Genomic DNA, 23,254 nt, shown 5'->3' with positions numbered 1-23,254 from the left:
TCCAGCAGTGGATCGGGTGCTGAAGCTGGTGCTGAAATTGGCTCTGACTCTGGAGCTGGCTTCAGAGATCATTCAAGCTCTTGAGGTGGTGCTGAAGCTGATGATGGAGATAGCCTTAGCATTTGACCTTTGCTGGAGTTGGCTTTAGATCTTGAGCTGGCACTGGAGATTTCTCTAGCTTTGGAGCTGGTGCTCCAGGTAGTTCTGGCACTGACACTATCTCCACAGATGGCTCTAACTGTAGAGTTGCATGTAGGTTTATTGTGTTGCCAGAGCTGGTGCTGGAGCAGGCTTTAGTTCAGTTCCTATCATTATCTGTTACTCTGGAATTTGTGTTGTGTCTGATTCAAACTCTAGAGCTGGTGCTAGAGCTGGTGCTGGAGCTGCCAAATAAGTTGATGACAGAGCTGCCTCTGTCTCTGCAGTTGGCGATAGAGCTGGTGTTGAAGCTGGTTCTAGCCCTGAAGCTGGTGCTAGAGCTAGTTCTGGAGCTGGTGTAGTTCTAGGGCTGATGTCGGAACTAGTTCTAGCTCTAGAGTTGATACTAGATCTAGTGATAGAGCTGGCTCTAATTCTGCAACTGGCACTGGCTCTAAATCTGGAAGTGGCACTGGAGCTGCCAGCTCTGGAACTGTTGCAAGATCTGGAACTGAAGTTAGCCCTAGCTCTTGGCTGGTACTACATCTAGCTGTTGGGCTTGTGTCAGATATGCATCTCATTCCAGATTTGGTATAGACTGGTGCGAGGTCTGGCACTGCAGGTGGTGTTAGCTTGGAGTTGGAGGTCGACCTGGCACTGGAGCTGGCACTAGCTCTGGAGCTGGCACTGGTGCTGCAAGAGGCAAAAGTTCACCAACATGACTGCCTTTCCATGTGCCTTTCCAAAGATAGAAAACACTCCACTCCCTTGCAGAGAAGCCTCAACCCAAGAACCCCACTGCAGGAAGTCTTCCAAGACTGCAGACTGTGTATGTATATCGAACAAATTTCTTTTCTTCTCTTTCTTATCTTCTTGTCATATAACATAACATATAAAATAAGATGTGTCAATAATAGTTAACTTCACATTGTACTATTTAAATTACAGTATGTATATCAAGGAAAAGAGTGAACATCACCCAAGAACTTTGCATCCTCCTTGGGAGAGTATTCGTATGTTCTGAGTTGTACACAGGATAGCTGTACCATGTTAGGAAGAATAATGACTTTCTTCTGTCTTTATTTGGAGATTAAATACAGCTAAAGGAGATGTGAGTGGGCACCAAGTTGAGGGAGCATGGGCTGTGATGGTTAGTCTTACATGTGAACCTGACCAGGCCATAGTATGCAGTTATTTAATCAAACTGGATATTTAATCACATGTTGCTGTGAAGGTATTTTGTAAATGTGGTTAACACAATTAGTTGACTTTAAGTAAAGGAGATTACTGTCAACCATGTAGGTGGGCCTCATGAGTTGAAGGCCTTAAGAGCAAAAACTGAGGTTTCCCAAAGAAGAAAATCCGCCTCAAGACTACAGCATCTAGACACCTGCCTGAGTTTCTAGTCTGCAAGCCTGGCCTACAGATTTGGAACTTGCCAGCCCACAAGATCATACGAGCAATATATTAAAATCAACCTTTCTCTGCACATACAAATACACACAACTGTGTGTGTGTATGTGCATGCGCACGCACGCGCAGGCGTATGTATCCTATTGGTTGTTTTCTGGAGAATCCCGATGAACACAATGCTAATACCTTTGTTCTTTCCATTTTCACTTTAGAATCACTGTTATTTAAGGGCCTTAGGAACTCAGTGCCATAGATAGTTTGCAGACGAAGTGTCCGTCCAATCTAGACCTCATACTGCATGTTGGGCTCTGCTGGCACTGCCCAGGAATTCTGAGAAAAGCCTAGCTGACACTTTCCTGGCTGCAGACACACAAATGACCCCAAAGGCCTCTTACCTGTAACAGCCCGAGATGTGGAACAGAATGCTCACCCTCGTGAGGCCGGCTGACAACATGGTCAGCACCCAGACTCCTGGAAGAGAAAAGCGATACACGAGGCCTCAGAAAATTAACCAGAAACAGTATTTCCAGAATGTGGACTTCCACACCAGGAAGGTCTGTACAGAATATGTCATATTTCCTTTAACACTTTTCTTGGGTAAGTCAAATTTTTGCCTATTTATTGTTACCTTTTAGCACACACACTTGATATATGCTCTTTCCTGCACAATCCTCTCCCTTAATGCTAAATGTTTTCACTCTACAGTCAGTAAAGGGAAGGGAATATGATGGCATGTGCATGTCAGAGGGAGCCACCACCCTTGGAAATCATCATTAATATGTGAATTTCTGTTATTACTTGTTTGGAGTGGGGCCCACCCCCAGTTACACAGCAGCCAGGGCAAGGGTAACTGGGATCAAGAGGTCTAGACTATTCATTCAACGATCTTTCAGCAAGTATTTAATATCTGGATTCTATTTGCTTGCAGAGAGGTCCTGTGTGTTTGTGTGAGGGAGAAAGACAGAGGAAGAGGGAAAGGAAGATGATTCTACGGTTTAAAAGCAGCTGTAAAAGCTGATTCCCACTAAGTGCAGAAAAATCATTTGGCAAAATCTAACACCATTTCATGAAACTCAAGAAACTAGAACCAGAAGAGAACTCCCTGAGCCTGGTAAAGGGCATTTGTGAACAATCCACAGCTCACATATGTCATACTTAACGGAGAAATACTGGAAGCTCTGCAATGGCCACTCTTGCCAATTCTATTCTACATTTTACTGGAGATTTTAGCCATGTCACTTAGGCAAGAAAATGAAATAAAAGGCATCTAGATTAGAGGATATGAAGTAAAACTATCTCTATTTGCAAATGACACGACCATGTATACAGGAAATCACAGAGAATACATGGAAAAGCTATTGGAATTAAGAAACAAGATTAGCAAGGTTGCAGGATACAAGATAAATAAAACAAAAATCAGTTGCATGGGAATATAAATTGGTGCAGCCACTATGGAAAGAAGTATGGAGGTTCCTCAAAAAATTAAAAATAGAACCAGCATATGATCCACCAACTCGACTTCTGAGTATTTACCCAAATGGAAACAAAAACACTAACACAAAAAGATACCTGCACCTCCCTGTTCATTGCAGCATTATTGACAACAGCAAAGACGTGGAAGCAACCTAAGTGTCCATTGATGGATGGATGGGTAAAGAAGATTTGGTATACATATATAAAATGGAATATTATTCAGCCATAAAAAGAAGGAAATCCTGCCATTTGCAACAACATAGATGGACCTTGAGGACACTATGCTAAGTGAAATAAGTCAGACAGAAAAAGACAAAGATCATATGATCTCATTTAAATATGGAATCTAAAATTTAAAAAAATCTGAGCTCACAGATATAGAGAACAAATTGATGGTTGGGGAGGTGGAGGTTGGGCAAATGAATGAAGGGGGTCAAAAGGTACAAACTTCCAGTTATAAAATAAATAAGTCCCAAGAATGTAATGTACAGCATGCTGACTACAGTTAGCAATACCATATTGTATATTTGAGAGTTGCTAAGAGAGTAGATTTTAAAGGTTCTTACGCAAGAAAAAAATTTTGTAACTATGTGAGGTGATGGATGTTAACTAGACTTATTGTGGTGATCTTTGGCAAGATATACATATATAGAATCATTATGTTATACACCTTAAACTAATATAATATTATACACCAATTTAAAAATCAATTTTATTTCTATATACTAGCAATGAAAAATCTGACAATGAAAAATAAGTTAATTCACAATAGCATCCAAAACAATAAAATAATTAGGAATAAAGTTAGCATAAGAAGTACAAGATTTGTACATGAAAGCTACAAAACATTATTGAAAGCAATTAATGAAGATCAAAATAAATGGAAAGACATCCCATATTCAGGGATCAGAAGACATTATACTATTAAGATGGCAATACTCCACAAATAGAACTACAGATTCAATGCAATCCCAAGCAAAATCCCAGCTGCCTTTTTTTGCAGAAACTGACAAGCCAATGCTAAAATTCATATGGAAATGCAAGGGAGCCAGAAGAGCCAAAACAATCTGAATTCAAAACTAAATTTCAAAACTTATTACTGATTATTACTTACTACCTGATTTCAAAACTTATTACAAAGCTACAATAATGAAGACAGTGTGGTACTGTTACAAAAAATAGACATACAGATCAATGGAATAGAATTGAGAGTCCAGAAACAAACCTACACATTTACAGTCAATTGATTTTTGATGAGCGACAAGACAATTCAATGGGGAAAGAATAGTGTTGTCAACAAATGGTATTGAGATGACTGGATATTCACATGCAAAGAAAGAAGTTGGACTCCTTCCTCACAGCACTTACAAAAATGAACTCAAAATAGATCCAACAGCTAAATATGAGATAAAACTATTAAACTCTTAAAATAAAATATATAGGAATGAAACTTTTGACTTTGAGTTGGGCAATGGTTTCTTAGATAGGACACCAAAAGCACAAGTATAAAAACAAATAAATTGGACTTCATCTTCATCAACATTAAAAATATGTGCGTATCAAAAAACAGTACCAAGAAAGTGAGAAGAACATCTGCTGAACGGGACAAAATACCAGCTCTTCATATATATAATAAGAGACTTGCACGTAGAATGAATATTGAATGTTTACAACTCACTAATAAGGAAACTAATAACCCACTTCAAAAAATTGGACATTTTTTAATGAGCAGACATTTCTCCAAATAAGATATACAAGTGGCCAATAAACACATGAAAAATGCTCAACATCATTATTTAGGAAGAAAATGCAATCAAAACCACAATCAATGAGATATCACTTCCCATCCACTAGGATAATTGTAATTAAAAGGATAGATATTAAGATGTGTTGGCAAGGATACGTAGAAATTAGCATCCTCATACATTGCTGGCAGAAATAAAAAACGGAAAATAGTCGGGCAATTCTTCAAAACTTAGACATAGAGTTTTCATAGGATCTAGCAATTCCACTCCAGGTGTGTACCCAATAGACATGAAAACATGAAAGCTTGTACATGAATGATCATAGCATCATTATTCATAATACCCAAAGGTGGAAACAACTCAAATATCCTTCAACTGATGAATGGATAAATAAAATATGGTATTTCTATACAATAGAAAATTATTTGGCATAAAACGGAATGAATTACTGATACACTACAAACAAGGATGAACCTTGAAAACATGATATATTAAAGGAGTTGTCACAAAAGAACACATATTGTATTATTCTGTGTATATGAAAGGTCCAAAATAGGCAAATAGAGAGAGATAAAAAGTAGATGAGTGGTTGTTTAGGGCTGTGGAGATAGGGCGAGTGGCGAGTGACTGCTAATGGGTCCACGGTTTCATTCTGAGGCGATGAAAATGTTCTACTATTGTGGTGATGGTTGCACAACTCTGTGAATATACTACAAACCATTGAACTGTATACTTTAAATGGGTGGATTACATGGCATGAGAGCCATATCACAATAAATCTGTTTTAAAAAATAAAAAGGACGGCAATTTGTTTCCTTTCAACTTTGAGATGTGTCTTTGTCCCAGGAGAAGCAGGACTAGGCACTTGCTATAGCCCCAAGCCCCAACCAACCCGAAGGATATAGGTCACAACCCCACAAATCGCACCCCAACAAAACCCACCCCCAGCGAAATGGGGGAAGACGACCTCGGAAGGAAAGGATGGGGGATGCCAGCCACAGGAAGAGGGGGTGCAGAGTTGCTCCAGCCAGCAGCATGGGCGTGAGCAACCCTAACCTTAATCTTCACACTGATGAAATTTTACCTTGAATTTACGCCTTGATCTTCCCAAGGTGAAGCACGTGCAGCTTAGAGTGTCTCTCTTGGCAGGAGGGTAGCTGGCAGAGGACAGAGTGGAAGGTTTATCTTTTGATTTTCAAAGCAGCTATTCCATGTGGGAAATACATCAAAGGGGAGAAAACATGAGTGTACACGGGGATATCTTCACCACAATTCAATCGGACCAAGACACTGGGATTTGCTTAGAAAACTTGCCCAGAACAGGGCAGGATTTTAAAAAACAGGACTTGGAATTAGTGAGCATTATTGAGAGTGACTCATTGGGTACGATATTCAGGGACTCATCAGGTTGAACACAAATCCTCCTGAAAGACCAATGAAAAGTGTTCAAGGTCAACGATGAACTCTGGTGATACAGAAGGAGCAGGACCCGCGCAGGGAGCACGGAAAGGGGAACTTTTCATGACACACAGGTGTGAAAGAGTTTCACTCAAATCATTCATCTTAGAGTTGGGTCCCTCTAGTTTTTATATTTACTAGCTTATGACTCTTCAGGGAAAAAACTATTTGCATCACCTGTTTCATGGCTTCAGGAACATTTTTAAGTTAAAGCCATCAGCTGTCAGAACTGCAAGAATTTCTGGAGACCATTTAGGTCCACCATCCTAGCCCCATTTTACAGATGAAGTAACTGAGGCCCAGACAGGGAGCCTGACTGGTCCAAGCACACACTGGAAGTTTCTCTGACATCTGGTCCAGGGCTCTTTCTCATCGGGGAACCGTGAAAAACTCTCCTCCCTATACCAAAAATGGGCTGATCATTAGAATAAGACACTTTCAAAGAAAGCTGCCTTTTATACTATGCAGTGACCCTCAAACAAAATTTGAAGGATATCAATAACTTTTTATATCACTTTAAAGAAAAGCCAAGGTTTGCTGTTTTCTTTTTCCCAAAGGGTAAAATATAGGATAATTTTAGTTCTTTCCCCATCACAGAAACAAAATAGGCTACCAGACATGAGAAAACTCTAGGGCAAGTTGCCATTTTCAGGTCATTCCCACATAGATTTGAACAAAATGATTTAAGTCCTGACCCCTTCATCCTTATAGTCAGAATAAATGCATCAACTCACCCTACATGAGGCATAAATGAGCCAAAACACTTCTGTCTCCTTGGCCAGGCAGCATCAACCTTCACTACAGCTGTGCTCCTGTGAAGACAGTGGGCGGGCACAGTGGTGCTGAGATGGTGCTGCCTTTGGAGACAGGGATGGGCTCCCTCACCTGCAGGCTGACTGGGGTCAGGGTTCCGCCTCTTTCACGGAAGGAGCTCGTCCCTCCATACAAGAACAAGAACAAGCAGACCTCCGCAACAAAGGACTGGGACGCAGAGCAAAGGGTTCTCCTTCCCCTGAGTCCAGCCCAGAGGGAGAACGAAAGGCGCGTCTCTCTCGGGCTCATAGGCCAGTCTCTCCTGGCTCTGGAACCTCTTCTGAAACTGCCTCTGGGCACTGGCTGCACCGAGATGCAGGGGCTGGGAGTTCCGGGGAGACGGGAATCTCTCACACTCTGTTTTCCACCCCACAGCGCCCACCACCAGGCCGCACACCTCAGGATACAGGGATTCTTCCAACGCCTAGCCAACGTCGGGGTCACGGAGCAGTTGGCGAGGACAGGACCCTTGCGACCAGCCCAGCCGTAGCTGTTGGGGTTGCGCATGCGCGCGGCGGGGCGGATCACGTGCACGCGCTGTCCGCGGTCCTGGTGTGCGTAACCGGCCGCGGACCCAAGGCCCGGCCGCCCCGCGCCTCCACCTGCGTACGCCGGTTGGAGGGAGACTCGTGCACCCCCGAGAGCGTCCTTGCCAGACTCACGTGTGGGGGAGAGCCCAGGCCTCATCCTGGCTGAGCTAGGATCATGCAGTTCCAGACCAGCCTCTCAGGGGACAGGTGGCAAACTGAAGCCGGGAGAGACAGGAACCTGCCCCGGGGCCCACAACGTGGGCAGAGTCCAGAGAAGAAATAAAGGCTCTTCCTGTTTGGATCCCGGCTTAAGTGTTTTCATTCACTCATTCATTCACCCACTCATTCATTCATTCCTCCATTCACTCATTCCTTCACTCATTCAATTTTTCACTCACTCATTAATTCACTCATTTGCTCATACCTTCACTCACTCACCTATTCAATCACTTACTCATTCCTTCACTCACTCATTCACTGATTCACTCATTCCTTCCCTCATTCCTTCCCTCATTCACTCACTCATTAATTCATCACTCTTTCATTCACTTACTAGTTTATTCAACGTTCAGACAATATCCTCTGGTCCCTGCTCTGTGCCCAACGCTGTGACTTCACTAGTGAGCACTGCAGGACATGGTCGCTGCCCACGTGGGGCTCACGTCCATTGTGTGGTGTGAAAGAGGGTGGTCCCTGGGGTTAGCAGGGGCAACGAGCACCAGGAATCCACTTTTGAAAATAGAGACCAGTCATGCAAAGAAAATAATGGAGAAAACCCATGCTTGGTACTTCATCTGGAAAAATAAAATAATTAAAAGGTATGAAAAATAAATATATCCTATATTTAACAAAATGTGGGTTATAATTATAAGTAAGGGCTGATTCCTAGAACCAACAAGGTATAAATCCAGAGTGGACTGGGTATTTGTGACACAATTTTTCTGACCAATAATAGCACTTCAGCAAACACCTTGCAGGGCCTCACAATTTTCCTAAGGCCTCTTTGATCCTCCAACACTTGAATCTTTCTCCTTGCAAGCCTCTCTCCTGTCCCCCTTATTGTCTAATTTCTCTTCTTTGACTGTTCAGGGACGACCTGCGCCAGGGCCACACTCGTCAGTGACTTTCCATGTTGTTTGGACAGGCTGCCTGCATTCCTCCCTCAGCCCTGTGAGCTCCTGTTTCTTTGGCAAGGTTGGCATTTTCACTTGGCAATCGATTGGCATCTTTCTCTGCAGTGGTTTGCATCTTCACATACTGTGTCTCCTCTGATGACTCCATGAGGCCAAACTTTTGTCCCCATCTTACCGGTGAGTAAGCTCAAGTCCAGAAGATTGGATGACCTGCTTAAAGTCACAGCCAGTATGGAGCCTCAGCAGAGTTTGCGTCCCCAGAGCAGACGAGGACTTTGGGACAAGTCTAACAGTAAGAGTCTGCGGTGTTTTTGCCCAGGGCAGCTCAGTGAGATGCCTGTATGAAGGGGGAGCAAGTCTAAAGGGGGTGGCTTCACTGTCAGAGGCTTCCCACTTGACTTCTGCACAAGTGGGAAAACTCCAGCCCCCAAGCATTTCTGAAAACAGTAGCCATCTTGGTGGCAAGCTGACGTGGAAGGTCAACTACGCAGCTGCCTGAGATGGATCAAGCAACAGAGCAGCGAACTAGCCAGAAACATGAGAGGAAGCCCCATGTAAGGAGACAAACATAGCGCTCTTGATGGGCTCCCACAAATCTCTGGGAGACTAGAAGGTTGTGTGCATGTGCAGGCCTGTGCCCACTCAGGAAAGACTAGGCAGGGTGGGGATTGCAGGGAGGCTTAGAGACCTGCCACCAGCCCACGCCCTGTCCCCAGGGGTTGCTGCCTCCCAGGAGGTCCCAGCTGAATGAGGGGGCAATGCCCAGCGCTGTGTGAGGTCTATGTCCACTCTCGGGCTCCCAAAGAGTGAGGCCTTCCCACCTGGAAACTTCTCTTCAGGTCTTCTACAGAGGGTTAACTGGGGTGCTCTCAGAGCAGAGAAGACGGTGAGCAGTGAGGAGAGGCTCCTGAGGACTTGGCCCTCCTGGGGAAGGAAGAGAATGAACTGGAAGAGTAGAGTGGGACCCTGCTTGCTCTGGACTCAGTCCATTTCGGTGTACTTCTCTCCCCTGGATAAGAAAGGAACCCAAGAAACCCGAAAGGGCACACCTGGGCCCCGATGAGCAACACTCCCAGGGAGGAGGATCTGAGCTCAACCCAGGTAGGAAGTGAGCCTTTCACGCCCAGGACACTCGAGTCAAGGTCAGCGTGCCCCTGCAGGGATGATCTCACTGCCTGTTCTACACGTCCCTGTGGACCACTAAGTGCTTAGGGACTGGCTTCTGACCAGCAGACCCAGCACAAGTGCCAGGACATCCCTTCCCAGATTCCATCACTGAGGCTGTCGGTCCCTCTTACCCGCTCTCTTGTGTTCCCTCCCCTTCTCTCTCCCCTTGTTTCTCTCTCTCTCAGTCTATCTTACCCCTGGACCTGTGGACCACGCATGGATATCCTGAGCTCCCCCACGTAGAGGCCCACACAAGACAGAACCGAGGGAGTGCCCTGATCAACAGATAGAAAGGAGCTCTGCTCTCAGGCAAGCTGATCCTGACCACACCCACTGGAGTGACCTTGACAGCACATCTCACCCGGGTGCAGCCTCAGTCGAGACCATAGCCCCAACCCGGAAGATGCCATGAGCAGAGGCTCCAGCTCAGTCGTGCAGGATTCCTGGTCCACAGAGACGGTGAGATATCAAATATTTGTAGTTTAAAGGTGCAGGGCCGGGAGAAATGCTGTCAGAGAGGAGCAGATACCTCACACTATCTCCAGGCCCTGTGTCTAGCCTTCCCCCTCCCTCCTCTCTCCTCCAGGCTCTCTGCAGCCACAGTGCCCACCTTTCTAACCTCCTCTGGCCCAACTCACTTCTGCCTGCGTGTCTCCGCACCAGCAGTGCCCTCTCCCTGGTGCGCTGACTACAGAGCTGGCTCCTCCTGTCATTCTCATCACAGCAAATATCACCTCAGTGAGGCCTTTCAGACCCTCCTGCCCAGTGAGACCCCAGCCCCCCCTGCAGGACACTCTTTATTTTCATTCCAGTTCATGCTCTTCTCTTTCACGTCTCTGATTTTGTGCTTTTGTCCATTTCCCTCCAGACTGAGCTTCTGGTGGGCAGGGGCCATTGGGTAGATATCAGCACCACCCTTGGGCCCCTAGGGCTCCTGGCCCTGGGTGAGGGCTTGGCACACAGCTGCTGAATGAATAAATAGGGGGATCTTTGATCCCTCTTTCTCGATTTTGACCTGCTCAGATGGTGGAGATCAACACTAGTAATAGGAGGTGCAAGTGGATTCTGAGGCAGTGGGATGGTCAGCATGACTTCCACACGACTCCTCCTTTCTCCAGTTGCTCCAGCAAAGCTCAGCGGGCACCACTGACACAGGAGGCTGCCACCTGATGGCCAGCACAGGAACTGCTGGCCATACCAGCCGCAACACCAGACAGGCATATATTGTCTCTGGAGAAATGCCTATCCAAATGCATTGCCCATTTTTAATTGGGCTATTGGTATTTTTATTGTTGAGAGGTAAGAGTATATGATATATTCTCAATAGTAGACCCTTATCAGATATGTAAAGATTTGCAAATATATTCTCCCCTTTTGTGAGTTGTCTTTTCACTTTCTTGATAGCGTCTTTCGATGCAGTCAAGTTTTACTTTTGATGAAGTTTAATTGATCTATTTTCTCTTTGGTTTCTTATACTTTGGGTGCCATATGTAAGAAACCATTGCCTAATCCAAGGCCGTGTTTTCTTCTAAGAGTTTTATAGTTTTAGGTCTTACATTTACATCTTTGATTGAAAGAAGACATAACATTTTTGCATATGGTGTGAGGTAGGGGTTCACCTTTACTCCTTCACATGTGGATATCCAGTTGTCCCAGAACTGTTTCTTGAAAAGATTATTCTCTCCTCATTGTCTTGGCATCATAACTAATTCTAGAATCTGTGGTTGCTGGGGGTGGTTTGACTTACAATTCCTTGGAATTTTTATTTATATGCAAGCTGTGTTTTCTGGCCTTGTGGACTTTCACCCACTGTATATGTAGACTGGTCATTAGTGAAACAATCATTTCACATATTTTAACTAGTTTTTTCTTTGTTTGTGGTGGGTATATAAGTCCACACCCTGTTACACCCTCGTGGCTGGGTAGACCACATTGCACCATTGTTCTGGCCTGGGTTATTGCAATATCCTTCTTTTTTTTTTCCTCTGCCTCTATATTTGTCCCCCTCCCCCCCCCCACCGCAATGTGTCCTCAATGCAACAATTGGAGTGACCCTTTAAAACCAGAAGTCATACCCTGACATTGTAAAATCTCTCCAGGGGCTCTCCATTTCTCTCAGGGTGAAAGTGGAAGTCCTTATGATGGACTATAAGCCCAACACAGCTGGTCCCAGCCTCTCTCTGACATCATCTTTGCCGAGTCTTCCCCTGTATCATTTGCTCCAGTCCCTCTGGCCTCCATTATCCTCCTGGGACATGCCAGGCACTCAGCCATCTGAAGACTTGTGCTGTATGTTCCTTCCACTTGGAATCCTCTTCCACCTGATGATTTCATGCCTCATTTTCTTCACTATCTTTAATTCTGTGTTCAAATGTCATCTTGGTGATGCTGTATCGACCACGTCATTTAAAATACAAATTGTCCCCTTGTCCTGACACTCCCTATCCAACTTGTTCCACTTTGATTTTTCCCCTTAGCACTTACCACCTTATAAAATAATATATAATCATGTGAATCGGTGTTCAATCAGGACACAGAAATGAATCAATAGATTGAGTAGGGATAGTTTATATAATGAACAATTAACTATAAATGTTTAAAGAGAACTATAGAGAATAGCCTAGAATTACAGTAGAGTAGCTAGGAAAGAAATAAATTTGGGAGAGGACCCCCTTGCCAAGGCTGCCTTCAGGCCTTGTTGGAGAAGGAATGATTGCAGCTCAGGGATGATGGAGAAGACTGTCATGTTTCCCAGGGCCAGTACAGGTCCCTGGTCAGGGCAGAGGTCAGCAGGTAGGGAACGGCACGCTGAGACTGGCAAACAAGAAAGCCCTGTCTTCTCCCAGAGGCTGGTGGGTTGAGGCTGGGATGCCTACTGGATTCACTGGGATTCCACATGTAGGGGTGACACTGAATGTCCCTACTAAGCCATCCAAGGGGACCCACTGAATCCACTGTGGATTACCCACTGTGGGTGAGTCCCTATGGACATCCTTGAATTGTGCCACTACTGCTTGTACTGCAGGAAATAGAAAAAGAAAAAACTGGAAGCACCCTGAAGTTAGGAAGGAAGGCCCTTTGTCCTAAACTTTCTCTAAGTAAGCTTAACCCCTGCCAGGTGCAAAAGAGAAATGCCTACTGAGTCCAGCTCCATTATTGCAGAACAGAAAATGAAAAGCTACACACTGATGCTGTTATACAGAGGCAATCCATTGATAACTGGCACCATAATTCACTTATTATTTTGTTTACTTTATGTTTTCCATGCTTTTACTTCCAACTTGCCTCTATTGTTGTATTTGAAGTAAGATTTTGAAGGTAGCATATGGTTGTATCAAGGTTTCTAATCTACTCTGCCAATTCCTGTCTTCTACGTTGTATAGTCAATTTGTATTTGATATAATTATTAATATGTTAGGGCTTGTGTGCATTCCTAGGGCTGCTGTAACAAAGTGCCACAAACAAGGTGACTAAAACACAGACATTCATTCTCCCACAGTTCTAGAAGCAGAAGACTGAGATCAAGTGAGATGGGGAAGGCAGAATACCCAATAAAGCATATGTTAATGAGAAGGTCACCATCAGGGCAACTGAGACTCAGTCTTCCTGAAGACCATCCATTAAATAGAGTGGAACCATCTCAGAGTGTCCCGTGGAGAACAAAGAGCCTAGGACATTTATCCCATCAGTTACCATCTCTACTAACTTGATATGTAAATTCATCTGCACATCTGGTTTCACCACGTATGTCAGGGGAAGCAGAGAAGAACAGAGGCTGCAGGCACTGAGGTAGGATGCTGTGAACCTGTCAGTGTGCAGGAACTGCAGCTGCAGTTTGGCTGAGGGGGTGGGTCATCAGCTCTGTCAACCACAGCCCACCCCTTGCATTGCATTGATGCATTCATATTCCAAATCAAAGTCGTTCTGGCAAATTCTGGAACTGAGGCTTCAGGGTGGTAGCTGACCACAATCTCTAGCATAATGAAAATAAACAGTTAGTGGAACAAGCTACAGCCCCCACTTTCCAGCCGGGCTTGGGGCCTTAATTGATATTCATCTTGCCTCCTCTCCTACGCCTTCTACATGCCCCTCAGTCCCAGCCAGCATGCCTTCTGGTCCTGGTGTTTGTTTGGTGGTGCCATCAAGACCATCTTGTCCCCAAATGCCAAGGAAAGCCCAGACTTTGTCCCCTTTAGTGAGGCACTTGGGAAGTAGCAGCATTGAAAGCCAAATACTGTATGATTTCACACATATGTGGAAGATAAATAACACCACCAAACAAAGCTGTAGATATAGAGAATAGATGGGTGGTTACCAGAGAAGTGGGGTGTGGGAGGAGGATAAAAGGGGTAAAAGGGCACATTTGTACAGTGACGGGGGTGAATCTTTGGATGGTGAACATGATGTAGTTTATAAAGTAGTCAAAATATAATGATGTACACCGGAAATTTATATAATGAATAAAGAAAAAAAAAGATTCTCCACATCATATGTCATCAGGATAATGCAAATCAAAACATCAATGAGATACCACTACACACTTATTACAATAGCCAAAATCTGGAACACAGAACGTCAAATGCTGGCGAGGATGTGAATCGACAGGAGCTCTCATGCATTGCAGGTGGGAATGCAAAATGGTACAGCCATTTTGGAAGACACCTTGGTGGTTTCTTACAAAAGTGAAAACTCATATGTATGATCCAGCAATTGTGTTCCTTGGTATTTATCCAAAGGAGTTGACAACTTACGTTAACACAAAAACCTGCACACGGATGTTTATAGAAGCTTTATTCATAATTGCCAACACTCAGAAGCAACCAAGATGTCATTCAGGAGGTCAATGGATTAAAAAAACTATGGAATATACAGACAATGGGAATATTTTGCAGCACTAAACTGTGGTATATACAGACAATAGAGTATTTTTCAGCACTAAAAAGAAATGAGCCATAAAGCATGGAGGAATCTCAAATGCATATTACTAAGTGAAAGAAGCTTATCTGAAAAGGCTGCATACCACATGTTTCCAATTCTATGACATTCTGGAAAAGGCAAAACTATGGAGACAGTAAAAAGATTAGTGGTTGCCAAGGCCTTAGAGGGGCAGGAAGAGGGATGAATATGTGTAGTACAAGATTTTTAGGGCATTAAAAATACTGTGTATGATACCTCAATGATGGTTACATCTCATACCTTTGTGGAAACTCTTGGAAAGAATAACCCGAAGAGAGAACTCTAAGGTAAACTATGGACTTGGGGTGATTATGATGTGTTAATATAGGTTTATCAATAATGACAAATTTACCACTCTGGTGGGAAATGTTGAAAATGGGAAGAGGGGCTATGCACATGTCGGGGAGGGAACATATGAGTAATTTTTATACTTTCCTCTCAATTTTGCTATGAACTTCAAACCGCTCTAAACAAAGTCTTAATTTTTTAAAAGTGTACAATTCAGTAGTTTTTAATATGTTCACAAGGTTGTGCAATCATCAACACTATCTTATTTCAGAATTGTTTCACTATCCTGAACAGGTTCCTCACACTCGTTAGCAGTCATTCCTCATAACTCCCTCCCCCAGTCCCTGGCATTCATTAATCTCCTTTCTGTTTCTGTGGATTTGCCTATAATGGACATTTTCTATAAATAGAATCATACAATATGTGGTATTTTGTGTCTGGCTTCTTTCACTTTGCATAATGTTTTCAACGTTCATCCATGTTGTAGCATGTATTAATACTTCATACCATTTTATGGCTGAACAATATTCCATTGTATGGATATACCACTTTTGTGGACTCATTCATCAATAAACTGCCAAACTATTTTCCTGAGCAACTGCACCCTTTCACATTCCCAACAGCAAGCAGTGAATAAGTGAGGGTTCCAATTTCTCTATACCCTTACCAAAACTTGGTACTGTCTGACTTTTTCATTATAGTCATGCTGGTGTGTGTGAAGCGATATCTCATTGGGTTTTGATTTGCCTTACCCTAATGACTGATGATCTGAAGCATATTTTCATGTACTTATAGGACATTTGTGTATCTCCTTTGGATAAATGCCTATCCAAATGTATTGCCCAATTTAATTGGGCTATTTGTATTTTTATAGTTGAGTTGTAAGAGTATTTTATACATTCTCAATAGTAGACCCTTATCAGATATGTAAAGATTTGCAAATATGTTCTCCCCTTCTGTGGGTTGTATTTTCACTTCCTTGATCATGAACAAAAGTTTTACTTTTGATGAAGTTTAATTGATCTATTTCCTCTTTGGTTGCTTGTACTTTGGGTGTCATATGTAAGAAACTATTGCCTAATCCAAAGTCATGTAGATCTAGTCCTGTTTTCTCCTAAGAGGTTGATAGTTTCAGGCCTTACATTTACTTCTTTGATCCATTTGACTTAATTTTTGTATATGGTGTGAGGTGGAGATTTAACTTCATTCTTCCACAGGTAGATATCCAGTTGTCCCAGTACTACTTGTTGAAAAGACTATTCCTTCACCATTGCCTTGGCATCTCAACTAATTCTAGAATCTGTGTTTGTTGGGTGTGGTTTGACTTAGAGTTCCTTGGAATTGTTCTTCATCCCAAGAGTGTTTTTTTCTGGGCTTGTGGACTTTCATCCACTGCATATGTAGACTGATCATTAGTGAAACAATCATTTCACAAATTTTGAACAGTTTTCTCTTTGTTTGCTCTGAGTATGTAAGTCTGTACCTTGTTACTCTCCAATGGCTAGATAAATGTCATTGCACTATCATTCTGCCTGGATTATTGCAGTATTTTTCTAACTTGTTTCTCTGCCTCTATATTTGCCCCCCAAAATCTATCCTCAACACTGGATATGACCCTTTAAAACCATAAGTCACACCCTGACTTTGTAAAATCTCTCCAGGGGATCTCCATTTCTCTCAGAGTAAAAGTTAAAGTCCTCATGATGGCCTATAAGCTGAAAACAATCGATCCCACCCTCTATCTGACCTCCTCTTTGGCCAGTCTTCCCCTGTATCATTTGCTCCAGTCCCTCTGCCCTCCATTATGTTCCTGGTACATGCCAGACATTCTCCCACCTGAAGACTTTCAATGTATGTTCCTTCCACCTGGAATCCTTTTCTGCCTGATGATTTCATGGCTAATTTCTTTATTATCTTTAATTCTGTTCCCAAAGTCATCTTGGTGAGGCTGTCTTAACCATGCCATTTATAATAGAAACTATTCCATTATCCCAACACTCCCTATCCAACTTGTTTCAATTTGATTTTTCTCCTTAGCACTTATCATCTTTTAAAAAATATATGATTATTTGAATCAGTGTTCAACGAGGACACAGAAACCATACAATAGATTGAGCAGGAATAGTTTATATAATGAACAATTAACTATAAAAGTGTAAAGGGAACTATAAAGAATAGCCAAAAATTAGATTAGAATAGCTAAGGAAGAAACAAATTTGGGAGGGGACCCCTTCACAAGGGTAGGTTCAGACCTTGTTGGAGTAGGTGTGGTTGCAGCCCAGGGATGGTGGAGAAGTTTCCCAGGTTGCTCAGGGCCAGAGCTGGTCCCCGATCAGGGCAGAAGTCAGCAAGTAGGGAAAAGCAGGCTGAGACTGGCAAGTAGGAAAGCTCTGTTCCCTCTCAGTGGCAGGTGGGCTGAGGCTGGGACAACTACAGGATTCACTGGGATTCTACTTGTGGAGGTGCCACTGAGTCTCCCTAGGAAGCCACCCAGGAGGATCCACTGAGTCTACTGTGGGTCATTGCCTATAGACATTCCCAACATATGCCACTGCTAGTTGTACAGCAGGAGACAGAAAAAGAAAAAAATGGAAGCACCCTGGAACCAGGAAGGAAGCCCCTTTGTCCTAAACCTTCTCTAACAAAGCTTAACTCATGCCAGGTGCAAAAGAGAAATGCCTACTGGGTGCAGTTCCATTATTGCAGAACGATGAAGGGCAATACGTTGATGTTGTGTTACAGAAGCAATCCATTGATAACTGGCACCATAATTCACTTATTTATTTTGTTTATTTTATGTTTTCCATGGTTTTACTTCCAGCTTGCCTCTATTGTTGTATTTGAAGTAAGATTTTGAAGACAGCATATTGTTGTATCATGGTTTCTAATCCACTCTGCCAATCTGTTTCTAATTTGTATATTTAATCCATTTAAGTCTGATATAATTATTAGAAAACCCTAAAGAATCCACCAAAAAACTTTTAGAGATAATAAATGAATACAGCAGAGTTGCAGGATACAAAATCAACATACAAAAATCAGTTGTGTTTCTATACACTAACAAGGAAGTAGCAGAAAGAGAAATTAAGAATACAATCCCATTTACAATTGCAACAAAAAGAATAAAATACCTGGGAATAAACCTAACCAAAGAGGTGAAAGATCTTTACACTGAAAACTATAAAACATTGTTGAAAGAAGTTGAAGAAGACAAAAAGAAATGGAAAGATATTCCATACACTTGGATTGGAAGAATTAACATAGTTAAAATGTCCATAATTCCTAAAGCAGTCTATAGATTCATTGCAATCCCTATCAAAGTCCCAAGAACATTTTTCACAGAAATAGAACAAATAATCCTAAAATTCATATGGAATAACAAAAGACCCGGAATAGCCAAAGGAATCTTGAGAAAAAAGAATGAAGTTGGAGGTATCACACTCCCTGATTTCAAAATATACTACAAAGCTATAGTAACCAAAACAGCATGGTCCAGGCACAAAAACAGACACACAGATCAACGCAACAGAATCGATAGCCCAGAAATAAACCCACACATCTAAGGACAGCTAATTTTTGACAAGGAAGCCAAGAACATACAATGGAGGAAGGAAAGTCTCTTCAACAAATGGTGTTGGGAAAACTGGACAGCTACTTGCAAAAGAATGAAAGTAGACCATTATCTTACCCCATACACAAAAATTAACTCAAAATGGATTAAAGACTTGAAGGTAAGACCTGAAACCATGAAACTTCTAGAAGAAAACATAGGCAGTGCGCTCTTCGACATCAGTCTCAGCAATATATTTTCAGCACCACATCTGACCAGGCAAGGGAAACAATAGAAAAAATAAGCAAATGGGACTACATCAAACTAAAAAGCTTCTGCACAGCAAAGGAAGCCATCAACAAAATGAAAAGATAACCTAACTATTGGGAGAAGATATTTGCAAACCATATATCTGATAAGGAGTTAATCTCCAAAATATATAAAGAACTCATACATCTCAACCTCAAAAAAACTAATAACCCAGTTAAAAAATGGGCAAAAGATCTGAACAGGCATTTCTCCAAGGAAGATATACAGATGGCCAACAGGCACATGAAAAGATGTTCAATATCATTAACTGTCAGGGAAATGCAAATCAAAACTACAATGAGATATCACCTCTTGCCCATCAGAATGGCTATAATTAACAAGACAGGAAACAACAATTGTTGGAGAGGATGCGGAGATAAGGGAACTCTCATACACTGCTGGTGGGAGTGCAAACTGGTGCAGCCACTATGGAAAACAGTATGAAGATTCCTCAAAAAATTAAGGATAGAACTACCATACGATCCAGCTATTCCACTGCTGGGTATTTATCCAAAGAACGTGAAAACACCAATGTGTAAAGATACATGCACCCCTGTGTTCATTGCAGCGTTATTCACAATAGCCAAGACTTGGAAGCAACTTAAGTGCCCATCAAGGGATGAATGGATAAAGAAGATGTGGTATATATACGCAATGGAATACTACTCAGCCATAAGAAACAATGAAATCCATCCATTTGTGACAACGTGGATGGACATTGAGGGTATTATACAAAGTGAAATAAGTCAGCGGAAGAAGGTCAAATACCGTATGATCTCACTCATTAAGTAGTAGATAATAACAACAACAAACAAACACATAGAGACAGAGATTGGATTGGTGGTCACCAGAGGGGAAGGGGGGAGGGATGAGGGCGAAAGGGATAATTCAGCACATGTGTGTGGTGATGGATTGTAATTAGTATTTGGGTGGTGAACATGATGCAATCCATGCAGAGATAGAAGTATAATGATGTACACCTGAAATTTATACAATGTTATAAATCAATGTTACCGCAATAAACAAAAAATAAAAAAATAAAAAATAAAAAAAAACCCTAAATAAACGATGTAATGGAAAAACAAAAAAAAAAAGGAAATGGTAATTATGTGACAGGAAGAAAGTTTGGTAGCTAATGCTATGTTGATAATCATTTTGCAGTATATATATGTATCATATCAACACAGTGTACACTTTCAACTTACATAATTATGTCAATTATATCTCAATAAATCTGGAAAAAAAGATAGAATAAATTGTATCTGTTTCCTCCTAAAATTGAGAACAAAGTTGTGATGCCCCTTTCATCACTTCTACTCAACATTGTACTAGAAATCCTAGTCAATTAAAGAATGCAGTGAAATAAAATAAAATACGTAAAATTTGGAAAAGAAGTAAACTGTTTTGATCCAGAGATTATATGATCACATACCTAGGAAATCCAAATAAATCTACAAAAAAGCTATTACAACTTATTAGTGAATTTAACAAGTTTTGGAAAGGTTACACAATACAAGATCAATGTACAAAAATTATTGTGATGTGTATTACTAGCAATGATCAAGTGGAAACTGAAATTTTTAAAAATATAATTTACATTATATCAAATAAATAAATAATACAGCAAATAAAAAGACCAAGGAAAACCAAAGTATACTTATAAGTCCTTAGTAGCTCTGACTTATTAAAACTTTCTGTGCTACATAAATCTGGAAACTCTGTTTTACATAAAAATGGATCTGAAAGAGAAAGAACAATTTTATTTTTATAGTTAAAAGCTACATGGGAAACAAACACTATTTTATAAAACAATTATGTAAAGAGCAAATGTATATCTTGTACTACTATATCATAACTTGTTCTTTACCTTTGCAAAAGGAATTTAAAAAAACCACCCATTTAGGGTGAATTCTTCTGATCTCTAAAAGAAACTATGGACTGTCACATTATTACCTAAAAATTCTGTTCTCAAATGCCACAGAGTGATAATTTTTACAATATTAATGTTATTGTTTTTTATATATATAACAACATTGGTGACTCCAACTTTAATAACATAGGATTATGGTGTAAGAATGAGAAGATCAATTTTCTTAGCAGTAAAATTCACCAGCATATTTAAAATAAGTAATAAGTTACATTGTTTATCTTCTGAAGTCAATGATCTAGATTAAACTATCCATGCATGTAATATAGCTAATATACTATTATTGTGTTCATTTATTCAATGAACAATTGTCACTATGGGGTAGGCACTGTTCTAGGCCTAGGAATGGATACACAAGTGAACAAATCAAAGATCCTGGTCCTTTTAGAGTTTTCATCAAAAGTTCATATTGTAAACGTCTTTCTTCCCCCAAATAATAAAATCTGTAAGGTGATTTAATAATATATATAAAAATTATTGTGAATGTACCTCCCTTTCCCCATATTTTTCAAATAAACGTTTTCAAAAAGTAAAGGTATTATGAGCAGAGATTGTATTTTCACCAATATTTTGACGCTAAATTATAATATCCTGGTATCCTGAAAAAATGCTGCCTTTGAAATGAATGCAGTGATAAAATTACAACAGAAGAAAACATTTTTTTAAGGAGCATGAGAAAAACTCGATGCACTATGCCACATGTAGTTGGACTAAACATATAAAGATCCTCAAATGTAGCATTTGTGTGTGTGTGTGTGAGGCAGATTAGCCCTGAGCTAACATCTGTTGCCAATCCTCCTCTTTTTTGCTGAGGAAGATTGGCCCTGGGATAACATCAGTGCCCATCTTCCTCTACTTTATATGTGGGACACCTGCCACAGCATGGCTTGATAAGCAGTGCGTAGGTCTAGGCCCGGGATCCTAACCTGTGAACTCTGGGCCGCCGAAGCAGAGTGCGTGAACTTAACCACTAGGCCACCAGGCCGGCCCCCAAATGTAGCATTTTAATAGAGTGAGTCATGGTGAAGGTCAGCCACACAAATAGGTGAACTGACATTAGAAACACAGAAAATTCAGGATATATAGTCAGAAGGAAATTTTTGAAATGACAAAAAAATCCACCTTATTTTCTAAGACTTTCATAACTTTAGTTTTAACATATACCCAAAATAGGCATAATATTATCATCCAAATGTTCCTCATGGTTTCCCACTGTTCTCTGGTTCTCTCTAACTTCTGAAGGTTTTATTCTAATATTAGTTTTACAAAGTCTAACATCAAAGCACAGGAGTTCTAATTAAAAAATCAGTCTTTTATTGTAATAAAAACTATCAAGGATCATTATCAGTAGAATTTGGAAAGGAAAACGAGCCTAAGAATTAGGTTTTTATAACATAACATTTTACTCCTACGAGTCCCCCAAAAATCTACTTCTATTTAGACACGAAAAAAAATCGTACTTGTGCACTGGAGCCATAGGCAGGGCTATGATAGAAGAATTCCCACAGATAACCAACACTTTTTACACTGTGCTACATATTTTTTTACTTTTTTTCATTTTAGTAAATATTTATTGATTGCCAAATCTGTGCTAGTCTTTGTTCTAAATACTGAAGATACAGCACCCAACAACATGGTCAAGGTACCTACTCTCAAGGAGCTCACACTATAGTTGGGGAAAAAATACAATAAGCAAACAAATTTTAAAAATTAGTAAAACTTCAATCAGAGTTAAGTTCTGTGAAGACAACCTCACAGGAAGATAGGATCGAGAGTGATAGGGCACTACAACATAGTAAGTTGTATATTACCATATAATGGTAAGAGAGGACTATTTCTTACGATCTTTGTCTTTCTTTATATTGGTGCACGCCTGAGTCTGCAATGTTTCAGAGGCAGCTTTCATTTTATAAAAATCTATTATTTCCTCTTCCAATTGTCTTCTCTCCTCCTCAAGTTTCATTGTCTCCTCTTGTTGGACTCTTTTAAGATGCTCAAACTTGTCCTGTAGCTGTGAAACAAATGTGAAGTTGTGACTCAAAGCACACTATGGTGGCACATCCCCAGGATCACGCTTGTCTTTTTTTCTGATTATCAAACATATCCTAATTATCAGAGTAGAGCTTGACCTTAATAACAGTCTCAAAAAATTGTTTTTAAATTAAAAATTCAGATATGAAACTTCTTTCTTGATTTTAATTTTAAATATGTCCTCACTGAAATAAATATAATAAAACCTACAGCTATGAATAACACTTAATTTTTACTTTTTTTAATGAGGTGTATTTTCTCACTCTACATTTCCCCACACAAATCTCTTCAAATAAAATTTGATAGATCCATGCTCACTGAAA

The 23,254-nt window shown here is 41.0% G+C and overlaps 1 protein-coding gene and 1 long non-coding RNA gene across 4 annotated transcripts in view; both read right to left on the bottom strand.

Annotated features, from left to right (window-relative positions):
* Nucleotides 1–1,952: 1,952 nt before the first annotated feature.
* LOC131422361 (uncharacterized) lies at nt 1,953–7,477 on the bottom strand. Of its 2 annotated transcripts, XR_009224076.1 has the most exons (4): nt 7,438–7,477; nt 6,962–7,039; nt 5,854–5,926; nt 1,953–2,022 (listed from the first exon to the last, which is right to left on the bottom strand). It is a non-coding gene; the product is annotated as an uncharacterized LOC131422361 (long non-coding RNA). The 2 variants fall into 2 exon arrangements; XR_009224075.1 differs by having other exon boundaries at nt 6,962–7,467.
* A 15,254-nt stretch (nt 7,478–22,731) lies between these two features.
* LOC131422358 (septin-14-like) overlaps nt 22,732–23,254 on the bottom strand; it is a 96,945-nt gene continuing 96,422 nt past the window's right edge. For both annotated transcript variants that reach the window (XM_058569521.1, XM_058569522.1), the window contains one exon: nt 22,732–22,911. In XM_058569521.1, coding sequence (XP_058425504.1) covers nt 22,732–22,911 — 180 coding nt within the window. The remainder of the gene's footprint in view (nt 22,912–23,254) is intronic.

Source organism: Diceros bicornis, chromosome 26, assembly GCF_020826845.1.
Source record: "Diceros bicornis minor isolate mBicDic1 chromosome 26, mDicBic1.mat.cur, whole genome shotgun sequence".
Lineage (NCBI taxonomy): Eukaryota > Metazoa > Chordata > Mammalia > Perissodactyla > Rhinocerotidae > Diceros > Diceros bicornis.
The sequence above is the reverse complement of the archived record's forward strand: the minus strand, read 5'-3'. Positions and strand labels throughout refer to the sequence as shown.